Source organism: Corvus cornix, chromosome 1A (genome assembly GCF_000738735.6).
Source record: "Corvus cornix cornix isolate S_Up_H32 chromosome 1A, ASM73873v5, whole genome shotgun sequence".
NCBI classification, from domain to species: domain Eukaryota; kingdom Metazoa; phylum Chordata; class Aves; order Passeriformes; family Corvidae; genus Corvus; species Corvus cornix.
The window spans coordinates 45,165,005-45,187,379 of NC_047057.1; the positions used below are offsets into that span (position 1 = coordinate 45,165,005).

A 22,375-nucleotide genomic window follows, 5' to 3' on the forward strand; every position below is an offset into this window, starting at 1 on the left:
TCAAAACAGGCTGACAGTCAATGACATGCTTGTGCTGAAAAGAGCCTATTTACTGAATGAATACTGAATAAACACTGAATGAATACTGAATGAATACAAATCTTCTCATATAAGAGGAAGAGATGGTGAACAAGCAAAAAGAAACATGCAAAAGTGGCACAAGGAGTGACTAGAAGGTTGTTCCTCTGAAAGGGCAAAATATAATTTATTTCAGCAAAGAAATTAGAGGGTTGTAACCAAGAACTAAAAACTTGCTTTCTCTTGTTTTGAAGAGGAAAACATAAGTTTGGATGCATTCTTCATAAATGAAAGTAATTTAAACAATCAAAGCAAACTTTAAAAGGGTGATAATACCACTTCAAGAAATACTAAGATGAAATAGTATCTGTCATAAAAATATGACCTCCTATACTTAAAAATCCTTCTATAAGTGAAATTAACACTAAACCTACTGTGAATTAGATAATAATAGATTTGAGTTGATTTCAAAAGGGAGAATTGATATGAATGCTACAAAAATATGAGGAACTACAAAATGAGTCCTAGTTTCATTAGCTTGGATATAATGCGGCTGTGAAATATAGGGTACCTTTAAAATACAATATTATTGGATAATCATATCATGTATTAGTGTAACTGTACATACATTGCTGTGTGTCTCAGCCCTGGCAAGCTTTTCAAGAAACAATATCATTACCTCTCACAGTCAAACACTGAAGAATGGAATTATTGCCAGACTTCAAAATTAGTAGTGGAGCTGATCAAATGGTACTAACATTTTCTGGGTTTATTTAATTTTCACTTCTGCTTTTCTTCCTATTGAAAAGGAGGAAGTGCCTCTCTTTTGCAAGATGAAACCTGTGATATGCCTGAAATACTGATGGTAATGTCCAATTTATCTTCATTGATACATTGATTTTGTATAGAAAAAGAATTGCTTGAAGCTTTTAATACAATTTTGTATTAGTTTTACAAAGATGAAATGTTTCACACCATCTTGCTAGTGCAGAGGAAAAAAGCAAAGATATTTTTTCAAATGAAATAAAATTTGAAAATTTTACCTGAGTCTTTTTTATCCATCTTTTTTATGGAAGAGATTGTATTTGAAACTTTTTTTACAGCATGAGCACAGTAATTTCCACTGTATGCCTTTTTTTAATGCCAATCTGTAATACTAGCCTTAAATTGCTTAATAGCACATTCTATTAAGATGGTAGAAATTTTAGTCCTTGCTTCATTTAGGAAAGTATTTTGGGTTGTGTTCTTGATTCCTTCTTTTTGTAAGGATCATGTAGAATAAAACATCCTGAGTGTCCTTGCTTTGTTCAGCACTTTGCAGAATTGTCCAATCAAATGACTTACTGAAGCATGTTAAGGACAAATGATAAGCATTAGCCTGAGGGTTGAGGAGTGTTGTCAGTGATATGTCTTAAGGCTTACACACATGGAGAAGGTTTAGTCTAGTGACAATTTACTTAAAGGTGGTGTTTTCTGAAGAAACAGTGTTTTCTTAGTAGTATTTAATGGAATACTGAAAAACTGCTTGTGAAAAATACTATGTTTTCTACTTAATTCTCTAAGTTCAGATTCATTCTGCTGTAAGCTAACTCTGAGTAATTGGGTTGGGTTTTTTTTTTTTGGAGCTGAAGGAAAAAGAGTCCTACTTGAAATTTAAAATATTGATATTTGTATATTAAAGTATGGGAAGTAGTGCCTGTGTAAAGATTATCTGATAATTTTAAACTTCAACAGCTAAAAAGAAAAGCACATTACTTTTGATAGTCTATATTATAGTTTTTAATGTAATAAAACATGTTTATATGGGTTTTCATTTCAGAAAACTCCTACAGAACAATTACAAATTGCTTATGAAATTCTTGAAAAAGCAATTAATGACATGAACACATCTCGGTTAATGACCCTTTCACGAGATGGAAAGTCGATATTTGACAACTGCTCTAGAAAGGTAAAGTTTACAAAAAGCTACACTGCAACAAAATCTATCAGTAATATATTGTATTTTGGTGACATATACCTTGTATTTTCTTCATACTTAGAAATCTCAGCACTATCAAATGTACCTCACCTTCCTGGCCCACGTAAGAAGAGAATAGAAAAAATATATCTCTGTGTACTAGTGTTGTGGTTTAACCCCAGCTGGCAACTGAGCCCCACACAGCTGCTCACCCGGTCCCTCAGAGTGTCCTGGGGGAAGGGTAAAAGCCAGAAAACTCGTGGATTGAGATAAAGACAGTTTAATAGGGAAAGCAGAGGCTGCACACAGGCAAAGCAAAACAAGGAATTAATTCACCTGTTCCCATGGGCAGGGAGGTGTTCAGCCAACTCCAGGAGTCCCCATCACATGTAGTGGTGACTTGGGAAGACAAATGCCATCACTCGAACATCCACCCCTTTCCTCCTTCCCCCAGATTTATATACTGACCATGATGTTGTATGGGCTGGAATATCCTTTTGGTCAGTGGGATCAGCTGCCCTGGTTGTGCCTCCTCCCAACTTCTCGTGCCTCCTCAACCTCCTCTCTGGTGGGGTGGTGTGAGAAGGAGGAAAGGCCTTGATGCTGTGTGAGCACTGCTCATCAGTAATGAAAACATCCCTGACATTATAAACACTATTTCTGGCACAAATCCAAAACACTGCTCCATACCAGCTACTATGAAGAAAACTAACTGCCAAAGCCAAAGCCAGAAAAAGTTGAAATAGCATTTTTCTCTTTCAATAGTAAACTGTGAACTCATTTAGATTTTCTTCAACATTTTCTTTTGAAATAATTCTAATGTATAGATTTCATGTATAGAATAAGAGCAGAAATCCTGTTCATATTTATTGCTTGCAACTGTTCATTATTAAAATAAATTTTTGCTGTTGATGTGAGTTCAGATTTTCTAAATATTATCATTCTATATCAATATGATATTTGTTTTGTGGACTGGTAACACAGTAAAACATTTTTTGTAGTTTTGTCTTTATTATTGATCCAGTTTTCTATTGATTCTCAGATTTTGTCTATTTTTCTTTGTCCATTATCCATGCTTTCTCTGTTTGGTCTCTCTCCTTCTTTCCATGCTTTCTTGGTTGACTGCATTTTACAAAAATAAGAAATTTCAGTGCTTGTCAGTTTACTGAAATAATACCAATATCAAGAAAAATGCAGTAAGCTAAGTAGTAAAAGTTTGTATTTGCTTAATTGCCACTTCCTACTTATTAGGTGGACTCAAATGATCAGAATTTGAATTCTGTTTTGAGATGTGGTGACGATAAAACAGGAACAGATAATGGTTTTGTAACAGATTTACACTTGGAGCTCATTCAGGCCCAACATCGAGTAGCTGTGAAACTTCTTAAAATTACACAAGGTAGGTTTCAGTAAAGATAAATAATCTTCATAACTTGATTAGAGTCTTTTTGTTAGTATATTATGTAGTACTAAGGAGTAAAGGACTATCTGCTTTCTGAAGAGGAGCTGATGTACGCCACATATAGACGGAAATAATGTTCTGAATTTGCAGAATTTAGATTTACATGATACTAGTCTCCAACCTCTACTCAACCAATGGGAGTTAAATTTTGCTGCCACTAACAGACATAGTTCCTAGGCAGTTCATTGTTGTAATTTAGGTATAATATTAACTTTTACAGTGCCTTTATAATATTTCTTTTACAGTAAAGAAAAGTTGAGGGATGTTCTGCAGATTTATTTTTTTCTGTAATGCTAGTTTTCTCTCTAGATAATGGCTTGAATATTTTATTCCATGCTCTTGGTAATTTGAACTTCTGCTCCTGCGAAGTTGTCTCTATATCTTTCCAGCCAGCAGATACCCCACTCTTGCCAAATGGCCTCTGAAAAAACTCAGCTTTTTCTCTCATTCTTAGTGTTGTTTTTTTTTTTTTAAATTAAAAGTTAGTATTAGTTTGACACTACAGAGCTGCACTATGCCCCGCTCCTTATGATCAAACAAAACCTCTCTTTTTCTGTGGTGTTAATTGAACTACTAAAGGTGTTAGAGCAGGACAGTGGAATATTTTTGTGGCATGATCTGTACAAGAAATCCTACTTGAACCAAATAAAAGAACGTGAGATGGAGCACAGCTTTACTGTAAAACTACATATTAACCTCTCTCACTCAATTTTTTTTGCAATAGCACTATCAAAATAACTCAGTATTTCCTTTCTACACAGGTGCTCAAGTTGTTGACAGAAGTCTTAAGTCTAGTAAATTTCAGGAGAAGAATATTGGAGCTTTCCAATATTTATCAGGTAAGGCTTATTAATTAAGATTTTAGAAGTATTATAAATTATTGTCACTGTTTTACAAATGTCTTAAAATATCTGTTTTATAGAAGAACTTATAATGAAAAAAATTAAAAGGAATAAGCTATCCAGAGCAATCTTTTTGATGCAAAAGGCTGCACAGAAGTTCCCTGAAGAGTTAACTGCTACTTCCCAAAGGCAGCTACTGGAGGTAATAAGAAAAGTCTTATGATAGAAATTCTTTGTCATTAGCACAGTTTTTCGTCTTCTGTGTAATTAAGACAGGGAATACTAGTTCTTATAAAAACAAGAAAAATGGAGAACTTGAGGGTCATTGTGTGTTTTTAACTTCTATTGTCAATTTTTTTCCTGAGAAATTTCATTATGATGAAAGAATAAAGTGACCTTAAAACAAGGAAGGAGCATATCCCCAAATTTTGTGCATGCATGAAAACTGCAGGAAACCTGAGAGAAGATAAGATCTTTCCTTCTACACTTAATCACCTAGACTTTGCAGTTATGAACCTATACCTTGCCAAAATGTCATTCAGGTTTCCTTATTGTAATCTTCAACATTGTTCTTCTTCCAAGATCTCTAAGTTTTCTTAAAATACTTTGGCTGGTGATGATGACATGGAATTTATTTTATTCTTTCTGAATAAACAGTTTAGATACTGGGATTTTGTAATTTTTTGGTGCTAGAAGTAGATTCTTCCTGGGCTCATTTCAGTCTCTTGAAATCAATGAGAGTATTTCCACTGACCTTTGTGCCAGCATCTGTCCATGAAAATTGCCTGCTGACAATTTTTGAATAATAAAAATTTTAACAGGGTTTAAATTTTTTTATAGCCTGTACAACAGATAACAGAATCTGCAATTTTCACTATATAATATATAAAAGAGTATTTTAAACAAGAAGTTACTAGAAAGTGTTTTTCTTTTAAGTACCACAAATTTGGAAGCATGATAATTAATACATACATTTATTACATCAGAAGAATGCAAAAACTGGATCTGAAAAGTCATACATTAAAAATCTCTCTCATATATTTGTAAAATATATGTTATTTATGAATATCATAAATATATCAGATGTTGGGATATGGTATGAAATTTGGAACTGTAGTCACCAATGAAGACTTACAAGAAGTTACCAAGAAATGTGTGGTTATCCCAAAGAAACATTTACTAAGCTCTTACACTGACCTTCACTACATTTTGCTTCTGTGCACTTTTCACCAAGAAAGATGTAGTTAAAAAAATATAATATATCTGCAGCTAGTTGCCAGAAAATATCAGAATTCACTTTGTTTGGACAAACGTAGGATGAGCTCTTTTGATATTTGTTTTATGATGAAATATTTAATTATATGCTCAATAATTTTCCTGCTTGAGGTGAATGGTGCTCACTTGATAAACAGCAAATCCATGCTTTTATTTTAATGCTTTTGCTTTTTTTATTGTAGAGTTCTATATAGAATTACTTGCATCTTCTGGTCTTTTCTGCTGTAATCAGCACAATATGCTACAAATCTGTTCTTGTTGTGTAGCAAAATTTGAAGCAGTTTATTTTATTTTGAGATGCATACAAATAAGCATTTCTTATGCAGTAAACAACTGAGTAGGTATGGAATCTTTTGAATATATGTGTATACTCAATTATCTTAAACTGCTTAATGAGCATTGTGCAGCCTTCCATTTTTATTATTTCTTTCACAGCTGTTTAATTCTTCCTTCCTTTCCTATATGTCTAGTTGGACATGTAAGTCTTTACAGAATTGGATACACTGGTAGTTCTCATTGGCCAGTTGTAAAATCGAATTAATGCGATTAAGTTAATACCATGGTGCTAGTCTGTGACAACAGAGGCAGGGATAACGTGTTTTATTTCAGGTCAAGCATTTGGGGTTTTTATGGTGACATTTGGCTTCTTCAACCGTAAGATTACTTGTTGGAGAGGATGAAAGTTTGGTAAGAAAGTTTCACGGGTATGTAGGCTTGGCAGAAAGATCTCTGAATGTAGAAACTGAGGATGAGATAGAAATGAAAGCAAGTTTTGATATAGAGTAAAAGATGTTTTGCTGAAACACTGATCGCTGAGTAACTGAGAAGGCAAAGGTTGGAGATGAGTTGGAAGGAGATTTTTATGAATAGGACAAAGGTATGTGACTACAAACAAAGACACGTTTTTCACCAAGTAAATAAGTCTCAAGAAGAGCATAAGTAAATAGAAAACATGTCTTTACCAAAAAGAGAGATATCGCAGGCAAACAAGAAATGTTGATGTAGGAAGAAGAAAAGAGGTCTGAGAATTTTCCACTGTAAGCTTAAATTGTAACTTACTTACTCTTGTGATTGGATAATAATGACTATAATATGGTGATGGTAGTAGCTATGATAGGCTATAGGCAAATGTAAAGGTATTGTGTATGGTGCTTATTGGTTGTTATGTATTAAGATACTCTGCAAAGAAAAGTATATAATGCTTTGTAACTTGAACAGAAAGCGGCTTCAGGTGTGCCTACAGCTGGAGCTGGCAGCTGTAGGGCTGGCTCTGGATACCCACTCCCTCAAATGCTGTAACTTCGCCTATGCAATAAACAGCTTTCAAGAGAGCCTGACAGTGCAGACATCCTTCGTGAACCTTTCTCCTATAATTACTCTTGTTCATCTTGCAACACTGCCGCATTTATTACCTTCCAAGTTCTACAATTACTGAAGTACAGGTCATGCAGTACCACTCAGTCACAACACTATCTTTACTCGACCTGGGAGCATTTCTGCCCTTGCATTAATCAGAAATATGTCCTCAGACAAGAATGAGTCCATGATTCTTTTAATTAAAAATTGTATCATAGGACAGCTTATCATGAAGGAGTATATTTTTAAAGGAAGCAATGAAGCTTCAAACTACTGATTGCAAAAGTTGAATGGTTGTGTGATGGAAAGAGTCACTCTGTATCTTGTTCTTTATCTTATATCCTTCCTTTAATGTGTCCCATTAGGGTGGATGCAACCCTAATCTAAAGGGGGAGACAGTGGGGAGGAGTGGTAGGACTGTGAAAATGATTAGCTAAGCAAAAGGCTCTATTAAATCTTAGCTCTCTGTTTCACTCATTTGACCACAAATCTGTAATCTTTTAATAATTTTTGAACATGAGCTTCCAGGCTTACTCAAGCTGTGATCTGACCTGCTGTGGTGTAGTCTTCTAAATGTATGAGGACAGAAACAAGGAACTGTTAAGGTGCAAGATTTTAGGACTGTCACTGATTTGCCAATATCTTGGAGGGTTTTTTCAGTTTGTCTTCCAGACTCAGCTCAGCCTAAATCCGTAGTCCAGTGCAGGGTACTAAAAGGCTTCAAATAAAATTTCTAGTTCTAGGAATATATCATTTCTTGTCTCTACAAAAAATGTAATCCTGGTTCATCTCTGGGAGTTGGCCTTTTTGGCTTTGGTATGCACTGAACAGCTGCCACAAGTCAAGATGCAGAAGTACTAAGTTCTTAATATTAGATTTCCAAGTTAAATTTCTCTTGAACTGACAATGAAATCAAGGTGAAGAAACCAACCAATTTGCTATTCAGTCAAGTAAGAAAATAGTGTACCCTTGATCTCCAGCCAAATGGCCACATAATCACTGTGTGCAGGGGGTTCCTACATCTTTGCAAGACTAATAGACTGTCAGTCAGCTTTAAGCTGTCTACAGCTAACAAAGTGAAAAATGGCTTAGCCCTACTTTTTCTGGACCCATATTCTCCTCCTTTTTCTTCATTTCTAGACTTTATTTTTTCCCTCTGTTTCTGAAGTACAAAAAATCAGTCTAACCGCTTCCACAGCTCCTTCAGAAATTCCACAGATTAGGTTTCCAGCTCTCTCCTAAATAGGAGTTGATATCTTTTTTGTTTCTTGTTGGAGTTAATCACTGGCTGGCACTAATTGCTTACCAACGTTATTTGTGATCACTCTCTTTTTTCCCACAGGTTCTTCCAAAACTGGGTATGCCTCTTTCATAGGCAACCCGGCATTCTCTAATTGTGAAATTAATCTGCATATGTAATCTTACACAAAGCACTGTTCATCCTGATTTAGGATGTAGGATAATATGAAAAGCTGCTGAAAGTTTTCTACATAGCAGTGAAATTTTCTATGACAATTTGAAAATAATTTTTAAATTTTAAATCTGTCTGATTGTTGTATTTTAATAATTTTCCCTTTTGTTTTCATTTCAATCATAGGAAGCACTAACTTTAATTGAGCAAGTTGAAGCTGAACAAAGTGCATTGTATCGCAGTCTCAAAGAAGCTATGAGCAGCAGGAAAAAAAGCAGGACTCCTCCTCCTCCTCTGTTACTTTCTAGATCACATTGCTCCATGACATTTAAACCAGCCCCGTTTGATTCAGATATTCAGGTAATGTTTTTCATGATGACTGCATAAGAAATAACTAAACAATACACAAGAGAAAAACTTGTTTCAACACATTTTTCTCTGTTCCTGAGAAGATTATGTTATTCTGACTTAATTAAGTATCCCTTTTTTTTCCTCTGTGAGTCAGTTTTCCTCTGTGACTCACTGTTTTGATCTTCACATTTGCATAAAACTTTTTTAATCTCATGCATCATGTTCCTTGGTGCTTCTGTTCTCCAGTACTTACTTATTCCACTTATCAAAAGCTCGTCTTCTGTCTTAAGGGTTGACATACCTCATATGTCATATACTTCAGTTACCCTCTGAAGAGATGCAAGACTTGCAACATATGATGCAAGAAAGTAGCACACTGAAGTCTCTGTTAATGAACTGTTGAACTGACGTAGTTCAGGTGGAAATAATCCACTTTCTGTTGAACTTGTAGAGTCACAGAATTGTGTGGATCATAGAGGATATTAGGAGAGGTCTCTTGTCCAACCTGCTGCTCGAAGTGGGCTTGGCTATGAGATTAGATGAGTTTGCTCAGAGCTTTATGCAGTCAGTTCTGAAAACTTCCAAGAATGGAGACAGCTTCTCTGGAAACTGTGTTCCAGCAGGGCAACATGTTCATAGGAGAACTATTTTTCTTATGTACATGTGGAATCTCCCTTGCTTCAGTTTAGGTCTATGGCTTGTCCTCCTCCTACCATGCATGCACTACTGTGAAAAGTAAATGGCATCTACTCCTCTCCCTTCCTCTGCTAATCAAGTAATTTTATCACAGAGGCCAGGAATGGTGGTCAGCCCTGATTTGCCCTTGGTAAATCCATTCTGACTGTTCCAAATTGTCTTATTCTCTTTCCCTTGTCCAGAAAGGATTCAGGTAGGCTGAAGTATGAAAATTACACTAGCTGCAGCTTTCTTGAGAGAGAAGCTTCCGTATTTTGCAAGCTTCTTCAAAATAATCTTGTGTATAAACATGGTAGAAACTCAAATCTTATTAATAGTGCTAAGAATGTTTCTGTGAACAGTTGTTTCAGAACCTGCAGTTTTATTGCAGTTTTTTAGTGAACTTCAAATAGATTAAGTAGGGAAAATTTTATTCTTTTTATCCTGACTGAATATAAAATAAAAATTTAAAAAAATCTTTAAAATTTGGTGGTTTTGTTTTGGTAAGTGTTCAAACTTCATTTTCTTTGATACATTTTGTTTGTCATTTTAAGAGTGAATGCAGCATCTTGGGCCGCTAGATGGCGAAATATGATTATTATTCTTATAATTTGAGCCCAGCTAGTCTGGAAGAATTTTTTATCTGAAATTACACATAGCTTTTGAGCAGACAGAGAGGGTATTTTTTAATGTAGAAGTTATTATCTGAATACTTAGGATTTAGTTATTTTCTTAGGATAAATTTATGCCTAGGATTTAATTAGACATATATAGTTCTTGTACTAGGAGTCAAAATACCTCTGAAATTTTTAGATCTTAAGGCTCATTTGCTGAAAATAATCGCCTCAATTTCAATAACACTTTGTGAAAAACAGTCAACAGGGGAACACCAACAAATGTCATCATTTAGACTTCTGTAAGGCCTTTGATATGGTCCTACATGACATCCTGATCCCCAGATTGAAGAGACATGGATTTGATGGATGAATAGCCATTCTGTGGATAAGGAATTGGCTGGATGGACACAGCCAGAGTTGTAGTCCATGGTTCTATGTCCAGGTAGTGAATGGTGATGAGTGGGGTCCCTCAGAGCTCAGTCTTGGGACTGGTGCTCTTCAGTACCTTCATCGATGACACAGACAGTGAGACGGAGTGCAGCCTCAGCAGGGTTGATGACAGGAAGCCAAGCTCTGCAGTTGACACAACAGAAGGAAGGGATGTCATACCTGCATTTCTTTTGCCTGATTTTAAGGATCTGTCCTCAAGCAGTTTGCTGAATCAGAATCTGATGCCAACTTTAGAAGAATACTATTGCAAGGATCAAATAATGGATCTAGATGACTTTAAATCTGTGACCTATAGAGTTTGTGCTTTGGGATAGCTTTGAGGAATAGGGTAACTCAGGGTGGGGTTAGGATAATGGAGAATCATCTGTTTTTATTGCCACTGTAGTATATCTAGTTCTCCAGCTAAATAAATTAATTGATGTTTTTAGTGCAGTTAGACTAGACTTTTTTATAACTAAGCTGAGGTTTTTTGCAGAGACTGTTTTCACAAAATTTTTACATTCTACATTAGGCAAAACTTGGAAATAATACTGTGCATCAACTAATTTTGTTCTCATTTTCTTCAAAGGTTTCATGGTACTGTATTTTGGGCTCTGTAGCAGGAGGAAGTAATACAAAAGTAAGGTTAAATAGCAATAAACTTCAAAATTCAGGAGAAGAGGTAAGACAGAGGTAAAACTTGTTTAGGTAATTCGCTCTTCCTCTAAAAAAACCCAGCTCCCTAAATCTTTCTATCTGACGTATTTTTTTAAATAATGTAGCTGGCTAAGCCTTTGACAAACTCTTCTATCTTTACACCAGAAAACTTCCAGGAATCTTCTTGAATAATAAATTAAATTACTCAAAAGCTTCAAGTTAAAAAAATCTGTCTCTTGTTATAACTATGTTTTTTTGGGTGATATCTAAGAAATGCAAAAGTAAAAGAAAGCATATGAAATATTTTTAGAGTGTGCTCCAGACACTACTCTTTCCAGAAATTCAAAAAAAGAGAAATTATAAACAGATTATTATTCATTTTCTTCTTAATTGTGTAATTTCTCTCAGCTATTTCTTCTAAACAAGACATTGCCTTAGTTAATTCTGGCAGCATGATAATATAACTCTTTCAATAACCTTCACATTCAGACACAGTTTATTTCTAAGTTCACGCTCTTTCCCTTTCATGTTGTGAACATGTGGTATGGTGAATCATCCCACACATCTTTAATTACTGATGACTGATCATGTTGACTGTGTTGGTACTCTTACATTATTTATTCATTAAAATTTGACGTTTAATTTTTTGAATTTTTTTTGTTTGGTTGATTGGCTTGGTTTGGTTTTGAATTTTTAGGTAGGCTTTATTTTTTCCTTTGGATCACATTCTGATGTTTCTGCACAGACTGAGAAGGTTCTGGTTTTCATTCACTTATGCCTGCTATTGCATTGTCCTGCTGAATGACAGCAATGAATGATCCAAATACTGGGCATTTTGTGATTTAAGAAAGGAGCAAGAAAGCTTCAGCATATCCTCCTCACCAGACTTTTCTGTAGTCTAACACCTCATTGATCAACTCAGTGATCATATTTATATCTGGAAATCTGCATGAGGAGCTCTGTTCTTTGCAGGGCAGGTCTCTGTTGTGCTTTGTGACAGAAGAATGATCTTAAACTTTTTTGCCTGATGTTGCAAGCTTTCCTGGCTTTGTAAGCAAGCCCTGTGCTAACACTGATAGACTTGTCTTTGGTGATGGAGGGGGAATCTTCCCCTTTGCACATGTTCCCCTGGCTCCTCCCCTTAAAGGAAAGTGTATGAAAAGAGAAGGCGTGTATAGGTACTGGCAGTAGAGACTTGATGTTATTATTGATACTCTGATCATCAAATCCAGAAAATCAAGCTTCCTGTACTGTTCTGTGAGTTAGTTTCAGTGTACCATCCTGTACTAGGTGTATTAAGGATTTGACAGGTGACTTTTACCCCACTGCCAGCTTTTTTTTTTTTCTCTGAATTTGCTGCAGTCCATCCAAGCCACTGACCATCTTCGCTCTGACAGGCACTGGAGACATACAGACCTGAGGTTAACCATATGCCTCTGGAATGGAACTGCTCTTTGCTTTAGGATACGCATTTGCAAAATACTGATCTGCAGACAAATTCTCTATCTGCTGACTCCAAGAAAAAAATTTAGAATTCTTGGGGATTGAATGCTCTATCAACGTATCATAAAGGGATGTTGCAGACTGTTGTACACTTATTTCTGGTCTGCTGGTTCAGCCCCTGCATCTGAAGGGATTTCTGTTGTTCAGAGGTCTCCTTATGAAGGCCAGACTGTGTTTGAATAAGAGCATTGTGTTGATGCTGTGTTATGATCTCGAGTCTCATGTTATCCTTCCATCACTGGGACTTGTTTCTTTTTTCAAGACTCTTGAAGTCTTCAAATCTTCCTTGTGTAGGTTGTCTTGGTTACAGAGAGGAAGGTGGAAAATCCTCTTAGGAGTGAGCCATGATGTTAAAGTGTAGGTACACAATTACTTGAAGGAAAAATGAAGATCTTGAAAGTATGTTGTTTGCTTCACAAACTCCAAAGTGCTGTTAATAGTGCTGGAAGGACCAGAGATATCTCTGCCCATATCTAATACAAGAAGGTGGCATGAAGGAGAGCAGTATGGTCTTTCTCTGGAAACACAGTTCAGGGCCAGAATGTATCAGCTCAATGACTGCAAGCTTGAACTATCACTGTGGGAATGTTCAAATGGACACAAGTATCTTAGAAAAACATCAGGTCTGGTACTTAACAGTTCTCTTAGGTTATGTGCCCTTTATATGCATCAGCAGTCCAGAGAAAACGGATGCTTTTTTTCACATATCATTTCACTGTTTTCTCATAGTTTTCAAGAATTTAATACAAGAATCTAGTACATGACACACTGTTAACCTAGATTGTTCTTTGATTGTATCCAAGACCATTAAATAGTTGTTTAGAAATAAAAGTTTAGAATTTGAGATTTGTTTTAGATATGTACAGTGGGTGTAACTAGAAAAATATTTTTGTTGGTAGATACCAGCAGATGGGAAAAGCCTCCTGGAAGTACAAGGCTTAGATGCCAATGAGAAATACGTATTTGCCGTCGCAGCATATTCTTCAGATGGAAAACTTATTGGTGATGCCATTGGGCAAATGACTAAGCCAATTCTTGCTTATCCACCCCTTTCTGCTACTACTGTTCGAGCATATCTAACTCAGGTAGGGTTAGAAGATAATAATGAACACCTACTTTAATTTGGCTGTAATTACTTGTTTTCAGTGGTTGTTCTAAAACTGCATCTGGTAACAACTTGAGACCTTCTTGCCAAAAGCTTGATAAGCACAAATCATAATTTTAACATAAAAAATAGGGTATCTACATAAATTGATTCTTAATTCGGAAATGTCAGGTTTAGTGGAAGGGACTCTCTCAGCTAGTTTTCTTACCCATCTCTGTTTTTCAGTCTGCATTTAACTTCTTTCTTCTTTTTTTTGTAATTTTTTTCTTTTTCATTTTTGTGATTGAGACCAAGTACTAGAAATCATCTTACTAGTCATTAAGGAATTAAAAGTATTATTGAACTTAACAGGTATTAGTTTTGTAATACCTTGTGAAAGACCACAAAGGTTGTCAGATCTTCATCATAATTTTCTGTGTTCTTACTAAAGGATGTTTAAAACAGATTGAGACACAGAGAAAAGTGAAATTGTCTAGCCCTATAGATAGATCATGGGGAACAGTTAGAAGCTTTCCTAAAATATTCCAGTGTAAAATGTATCTGCACGAATTTATGCCTACTTCTTGGCTTAGTTTACATCCCGTTATTCAGAGCAGGAGTGCCTTCTGCAGTATTAGCAAAAGTAAAATGAACCTAGAGGAATTTATATGCCTTCAAAAAGTGCAGCACAATATTCCACACAGGGCTGTTAGAGCATTGGTCAACAGTCAAGGAACTCCCCTGCTTTCTCTGATGCTAAATCTGAACCACACTAATATTAGTAGAATCAAATTGTTGCTACATGTATTTTATTCAAATATGTCAGAATACTCTTAAGAGAAATTGTAAATTTACATGTTGTGGGGAGTTTTGAAAACTTCTTTATCCTATAATTATATCTGGCTTGGTTATTTGATGAACGTGTCAACTCACTGTTTGTTTGTTTTGTAGGTAGCCTATCAGACTGGCAACTTTAGATTGGCCAGAGCAGCATTTTCACCAATGTGGGATTATTTTGTTTCAAATTCTTCTCCACTGCCTCCCAACGAAGCTGTTATTTCTGCAAGTAGTAATTTGACTATATCTGAAAAAAGGTAATTCGTGAAACACAATTAAAATAATAGTTAATTAATTATCTATAATTATTTTCTAATTATAGATGTGCACATTTTATTTAGAAGAGTTCCAAGTTGTGGAATTTTGTTCAGGATTGTGATATCAAAAACTTTCTGAAAAAAATGTTGTGAAATTTGTTGTAAAAATACAGTGGCTTATAATTAGTAGAGGATTTTTGTTATTTATGGAACTGCTAACATTTACACACCTAATTCTTTATAATGGCTGTTTTCTTAAGGTAATTGGGAAACATTCTAAAGTGGGTACTTGTTTTGTGTGATGCATTTTCATATGCAAAACGTATAATATGCACTGGGTTCTTGACTTTCCAATTAAGGGAGCAATAGATCTCAGAAACTGTGAAAATTTTGTCAAGAACACCAACCAAAATAGGTAATGCTTGCTAATTTTGTTTTGGGGTGGCTATATAATGTGCCAATAATCTTTGCTGATGCTAAAGGGCTTTAGAGATATTTAAAATTAATTCTTCTATAAAAAAATTTCAGATGTTCAACCATAATATTATATAAGTTTTTCATAGCCCAGCTAGAAATTTTGTGGTTGCATTTACTGAAATTCAATAGATCCAGATTTGGAAATACATCAAAACTTAATTTATTCCCAGATAAAAGAAATTTTTATGAAATAATAGACATGAAATATCATAAGAAAACTAGTTTTAAATGTAAGTCAGCTATTTATGATTTGATAATGAATTAACATCATTGATAATGAATACAAATCATCAACTTCACTGTCTGCCCTTCAAGTGCCACCACGTGTCTGATACTAGGCATACAAATGCACCAAGGTTCTTGATGTTACATGCCATAGCCATAGAAGCACTTGGGATTTACACACAACCTGTGGACTGCATTGATGCCAGCAGATAACCACTACACATCCTATTTCATGAGTACCCCTGGCCTAGGCAACACAGCAGGAATAGTCATTGTGCTGTTTTTTACATCTGTTTTTTCAGGGTTTTTTTGAACACATCCAGCTCTAGAGATAACATTGAAATGAGTCTATTTTCAGATAAATCAGATGAAGACAGAAAATTTTAAGTAGCTGTGCAACGCAGTTTTGGCATTTTGCTTTTCTGACAGTTATGGCCAAGCCTCTTTTTTTTTTTTTCTTTACAATTAACATGGAAGATTCTCACAGCTGCGATATCAGGCAGTTTCAGTTTTACTGACGAGTAGGTAAGAAATTGTACTCGCTAAAGGCACAGCAGAGGGAGCCTGAAGGAAAGGAAACCTGTGTTTCCAGCCAGAAGCCCTGGTGGTGGTATCTTGGTAATGTCAAGTGTGTGAATGTGTCTATTTGATCTTCCTTCTCGATTTTCAGTCTCTTTCAGGAAATACAATCAAGGGGAAGAAGGAATTTATTTCTTGTACTTCAAAATCATAGGATTTTTCCTGTAACAAAAATATAAAAAAATACAGCAAGTACAAATGCCTGCCTGTCCCCAGGGAAGAGAAAAAACCGACCACAAAACATCTTGACAGAAAAGCAGGCAAAAGAAAAGAGATTCTTTTGAGACTTGTAATACAAGACATAAGTTTTGAAAAGGAGTCTGTTAGTAATACTTAGTAATGGACTTCACAACTGCATGTATCATTCAATGTGTAAAAGGAGACAGTGAAAATAAATAAGCTGTAGCACCTGAAGTTTTCAAAGAGTTCAAAATTAGTTTCACTGGATTAGGTGATACAAACAAGGAAAAGTTGTCTTAGATTAGTAGAATGTGGACAGCAATTTCAAAAGGAATCTTACTTTTATTTATTATGTTTTTAATTTAGAAATTTTAAGCAATTTTTTCAGTTTTGTCTATAAATCTTATTTCCAGAAGAAGCTATAGTAATCCTTTTTGTCCATAATTTTAAAACTAAAACCTTTATTTTATTATAATGCAGTTTCAGGCATGCAAGATCTGAATAATGATGAACATGCTTTTACTGTTCTTTTGCTTTTGTATTTTGTAGGTTACGTTTTGAAGCTGTATCTCAGACTTCTCCTATTACCTTGCACCTCTTTTTGAGGAATATGTTTGCTGTCTCTGACATTAATATCATGGAAGGAGCGCTCTTCTGTGATTCCATCTGTTCCAATGAGATATTTTATAAGGAGCAAGTATGTGTGATTTAAAATAATATACTGGATTTGATTTTACTTTTTCATCAGCCTTATTTCATCATTGCAAGATAGATTTTGCAATCAACTAGTCCTGTTTCCAGAATTCTCCATTATCTGTGGGTTTTCTTTCTGAAGTATATCAGAAACTGTTGATTGTTTACATCCCGCTGGAACGATGGTTCCTGAATCAGTTATTGCCTAATCCAAAGCCCACTGATTCCTACTGAGGAAGGATTTTTCTTAACTTCAGTGGTGGTAGACTATAATTTAAGAAAGAAGTATAATAATTGTTATTTTTAGCCTACTAAGATGTACCTCAAATTTTTAATTTTAAATATTTATGCTATTAAATACATATACTTTAATTAAGATTTGCCTTCTAATAGGGTTTTATAGTTTTAATATACTAATACTTTATTTCAGACATTTTTATAGTATAATGGCATGTTAAAGAAAAAAAAAGCCTCTTTCTCTTTTATTCAGGTAGTCAAGCTTTGCCTCTGGTTTTATTGCATTCCTATTGTATTCCTTTCTTTGCTGAAGTACTTGTAAAAAATGTGAGCAGTTGATTACTCAGTGACTTTACTGGATTAACTTGCACTAGCCAGGACTGCAACAGGTAACTTGAAGGGAAAGGAAGGAATTATCCTTCCCTTACCTACTCTGAGAGGCTGGCATGTGAAATTTCCACTCCACAGTTTGAGGTTATTAATCAGACTCAATTTGTAAGTTTTATGGGCAAACTCAGAGGGCACACTTAGATCAAGAGCAATCATTTCTTTTAGAATCAGGAATAATGTGTTTTTTAATATACTTCTAACAGGTGTCAATGTAAATTCATTTTGAAGCTTTTATCTTACTTGCTGCTTATCCTGCTTTTTAAACTGCAATAACATTTGTCTTCTTCCACTCTCAAATGATTTGAAACAACAGAATGCATATTTAAATCAAAATGTGTTTTGCTTTTACAGGTTGCAAGATTATCAGAATGTGAAAGAATGGCTGTGGCAATTGAACTTAGCAACTGGTTGAACGATGCAAGTTACTCCCTGCAGTCTGTTGTACAATGTTACGGCCTCCTCGCCCCACTGATTTATCACAAGATTTTTTTAGTGCCAGTAGTTCAGGTGAGAGCATTGTAAGACAAAGCAGCTGTCAAGTCCTGCAGTTATGGTGATTCAAATTAAACTTATAATAGACAGTTGGAGAGCTAAATATCTAGGCTTCGACTTCTTAACAGCTGATGAAAGAAAAGCCTTTTATAATTTTATGTGTCCCCAATGCATGTAGGTTCGGTGTAAGCTTCACACATTCCGCTCTCAGATACGGAGAGGTAATTGCCGTATTGATTCTTTCTTTAGGGTGACTGATGGTATTTTAAACTGTAGCAGAATCTACTATACAACTTCTACATGAATGTTATTTACAGATGGCAATTTTGAGGAAAGAAAAGCAGCATTTGCCTGTGTTTCTGTGGTTTTAGTTTTTTTTTAAATTTGGAATGTTTGCTTCATATCCAGTTTTGTTTTCTTCTTAAAGAAAAGAAAGCTATTCAGTGTTTTGATAATGCAGTCTTCAGTTTTCAGGCATGTGCTCCTTTCCAGAAGCAAGCACCCTCTCTTTGAAAACAGAGTACCTGAATCCTTCCCTGCCACTTATGAAGCAGATGTGTTTTATAGATTCAGTATGGATACAGTGGAAACATGCAAATTTTTCCCTGTAATTAGGTAGCCTTTTTAGGTGGCAGCAGTAAGAGTGTATTCACTCTGTGAGAAAGCATGAGGTGACTGCACTGCAGGTGAGACACAGACTTAAAAAAAAAATCATCTATTTGAATACAGGGATAGCTTCTTGCTTAAGACGTTGTTGGCTGTGGTGACCTACTACAGGGACAACTAGCCACTGGAAATGGCTCCTGTTTCAGATTTCTTAATTAAAGTGAAAAATAATTTAGCCACATGTTCTTTTCATGTCTGATAGTCAAAATGGGGGAAAGAAGAATTTTATTTTTACAGCATACTGGAAATATTTTTCTTTAATTTGAAATTCTGACCATCTCAATATATTTTTAAGCAGTCCTCCAGTAGGATTATGTAGTCTTGCTGAATTAAACATTCTTGGATTTCATGTTAGTTAAATCAGCAAAAATATCCATCATGTATCTATAATTTAATATCTGGGATTTTATGTGAACATGTCATTTATTCCAAAGAGCTGTGGTTGAAATCTTGACACTGTTAAATTAAACGGAAATTTTATTACTGGCATTTGTAAAAATCCTATTCATTAGATTTCAAAGTATTTTTGAAGTTCACCATCAAATACAATAGGCTGTACAGAGGTACAAGCTTGTAAGTATGCTCCAGACTCCAAACTTTGTTTTAACCCTTGTATTTACAGATCCTCATTAAATGCTTGGCTGTCCTCCAAGAAATTCCAAGTGCTACTTTGCAAAGGAGACAGGAAGGATGTTATGAGAGTATTCAGCATATGATAGCTTGTATTTCATATCATACAGCAAAGGTATGGTGTGTATTGTTGTGCTTACAGCTTAATTTGAGATATAGCTCTTGTCATTTAGAGAAAAAAAAAGAGATTTAGTAAGCTGGCCCTCAGAATATCTTAGAGAACTAGCAATCTTAAATAGTAAAGGCATACAAATATTTATTAGAATCTTTGAATCAGTGCATTTTATATAACAATGACATTTTGACTTTTTAATATTTATTTATTCAGAAAATAGTCTATAACTATTAGTCCATGTCATTAGGTCCATATTTTATGTCATTGTGTGTATTTTTACATTTAAGGTAGTACTATTTCCAATAAGATGTGCACATAATATATAAGTTTAAAAGTTTATTTGTTGCAAATAAGCCATATTTGTAGTTTTAATCAGATTAACGTATCTGGTTTTGTTGCTGATTAGATACAAGAGACCTTATATTGTTTAGTCTTGCATGCTGGCAGAAATAGAACACCTTGACTTTCAACCATAATATATATCTGTAGATGACATTTATGATTCAGATACTCAATCTATTTAGTGAGATAAGGAGAAGCATGGTACTGGAGTTTTTTCCTTGGGTTTAGAGATGTGCTGCACTTAAATTACTTGCTATCATAAACGTGTGATACTGAAAAAGTCAGCTTTCCTCTAGCTTTGAGTACACCTCAGCTAAGAGCTCATACTGAAGCTGAGCTCAGTATGATTGGAGGGATTCCCCTGTGTTGGTGATTCCTCAGTTTGGTCTCTATAGGAGCTCAATCTCCATGCTCACCTCACAAGAGCAGATCAGTATCAAATAACCCTGAAAATTCTCTGCAAGGCCAGCATGGCTGTGAGGCCAGAAGCCAAGGACAATGCCATGGCTGGCAGAGCAGCACCTGGTAGTGAGGTTCAGCCAGGCATCCAGATTATCAGGTAAGTTTGTGGTGACAAGGCAGGTCAGATTTGAAGCTGGGAAGTCAGTCCACAGGTCAGGATAAGGCCTGGTGAAGTGGCTAGGGTCAGACAGAGCCCAGCAGGCTGGTCCATCATATAGACTGGGAATAGTCTGAGGTCAAGCTCAGAAGTTGGTCCATGGGCCAGGTGCCCAGTCTAGTGGATCCATTGCCACACCCAGGCATGGCTTGGACTGAGCTGGAGACCAGCATTCCTGCCATATAGAAACCAGCAGGGAGTGTGGGCTTAGACTTGAGCTGAGAGGAAGCTCCTGGCCCCACATGCGTAGGCCCCAGCTGAATGCTCTTAGGGCCAATAAAACCTATTAGAAACCTTGATTAAGTGTTTGTTGTTGGATTCCTCAGCTAAATGACTACAGGTTATATTGCTGATTTTTTTTCCTTAGAGATAGCATTTCAACAGGGTAGCATACAGAATAGCAAAGAGGATGAGTGAATTGCAAATGCTTCTCATTAAAGCGTCGTATATGGTTTTCTTTTGACTTACAGTCAGGTCATGTACTGTATTTATCCTAAGGTAATCTATACACTTAGGATCACAAAGGCAAAGATCCTAATGTGAAGTTAGCTTGCACATAGTAGAAGCACTTGGGCCTTTAGAGCTCTATCTAAAGGAGACAAAGCCATCTAAAAACATTCGCTACACTGTTAATTTATAAATTTCGTAGTTTAAAAATAAATTTCACTACTCCTTTCACTAATACAGATGGGATTTTAAAATGTGCACTTGATACCAGAGAGGTAAATGATGATCATTTACTTACCCTTTATATTCTTTGATAGCAGTACTGCCTGAGAACAGGGAGAGTGTCAATCACAGCAATAGATACTTCTGGGTAAATCTTTCTATTCTCTGAGGAACAGGCTAAGCAGAAATAGAAGACATCGATAACGTATCTGCAATTCCAATTATTTTACATGTCTACAGTCCTGGGGTTTTTTTTATTAAAAGAAACTTGCATATTGAGTAATTAATTTCTATTTATAATATTCATGCATTTTGACAGTAATGAAATATTGCATGTTATGTAAACCAAAAAATATATAACAGATGATTCTTTAATAGGTACTACATTCATGGAAAGAGTATGAACTTGCTGTAATTATCATTAACTATGGGAAAAAATTGTTGATCTCACCAACAGTTTCACTCAGCCTGTCAGGAGATGTGAAAACTAAAGAAACACACACTGGAAAAGAGGTAAAAGTAGTTCCTCTGGTTTTCACTTTTCTTTTCTCTAAATTCTGTATTCTATTATTTTGAAGGCTAGATTTATTAAATTTTTTTTGTTCTAGAATCATGGAGTAGTTTGGGTTGGAAGGGACCTTAGAGATCATCTAGCTCCAACCCCCAGCCTTGGGCAGGGACACCTTCCACTAGACCAGGTTGCTCAGCACCCCATCCAGCCTGGTCTTTAACACCTCCAGAGATGGGAAGTCCCCATGCTTGACAAAATATGCTGTGCTAAAAAAATCGGGAACACAGTTTTTATTTCATCAGAAAAGAAAAATAATACAGTGTAGATGAAATGATAAGGTATAGATTTAGAAGACTTGGGATCTAAGCTAAATTCCACCATTGAGATGCTGGTTTTAGTTAAGTTAAAGCTAAGTTTTCATAACAAAGTATTCAATATTTCAGAAGTGTTCCTCAAGGGCATCCCATTTAGCTGCAGTGGCAAAAGCAACAGAAAATCTGAGTACTCTTGAAACAAGTCTCCTCAAACTGACAGAACCAGGTAGGTGTACTGTTGAAACACTTCTTACCATTTTCTATGGAGTTTTCTATGGTTTATTTGTAAAAAAAAAAACTACTGAAGAAGTACTTTTATTTCTTATATCTTCCATGATGAATCAGTCAAAGCAATAATGATCTTGGTAGTGATCACCTGGTAGTGATGTGTATTCATATTTTTTGTCATTTCCAGTGGAACACTCATTTCTTCTTTCAGAGGAATATTCATTTGTGTACAATTCTGCAAATATATATGTTCTCCCAATCTATTTCAATTGAATTC

General features: G+C 35.4%; 1 protein-coding gene across 6 annotated transcripts in view; it reads left to right on the forward strand.

Annotated features, from left to right (window-relative positions):
• The window catches only part of CFAP54 (cilia and flagella associated protein 54), a 102,309-nt gene that overhangs the window by 23,665 nt on the left and 56,269 nt on the right, over window positions 1–22,375 (forward strand). For all 6 annotated transcript variants that reach the window (XM_039571438.1, XM_039571433.1, XM_039571435.1 and 3 more), the window contains 14 exons: window positions 828–883; window positions 1,838–1,966; window positions 3,227–3,374; window positions 4,199–4,276; window positions 4,360–4,481; window positions 8,508–8,681; window positions 10,983–11,075; window positions 13,453–13,638; window positions 14,589–14,731; window positions 16,742–16,889; window positions 17,864–18,019; window positions 19,293–19,415; window positions 21,424–21,558; window positions 22,000–22,096. In XM_039571438.1, the coding sequence (XP_039427372.1) occupies window positions 828–883; window positions 1,838–1,966; window positions 3,227–3,374; window positions 4,199–4,276; window positions 4,360–4,481; window positions 8,508–8,681; window positions 10,983–11,075; window positions 13,453–13,638; window positions 14,589–14,731; window positions 16,742–16,889; window positions 17,864–18,019; window positions 19,293–19,415; window positions 21,424–21,558; window positions 22,000–22,096 (1,788 nt within the window). The remainder of the gene's footprint in view (window positions 1–827; window positions 884–1,837; window positions 1,967–3,226; window positions 3,375–4,198; window positions 4,277–4,359; window positions 4,482–8,507; window positions 8,682–10,982; window positions 11,076–13,452; window positions 13,639–14,588; window positions 14,732–16,741; window positions 16,890–17,863; window positions 18,020–19,292; window positions 19,416–21,423; window positions 21,559–21,999; window positions 22,097–22,375) is intronic.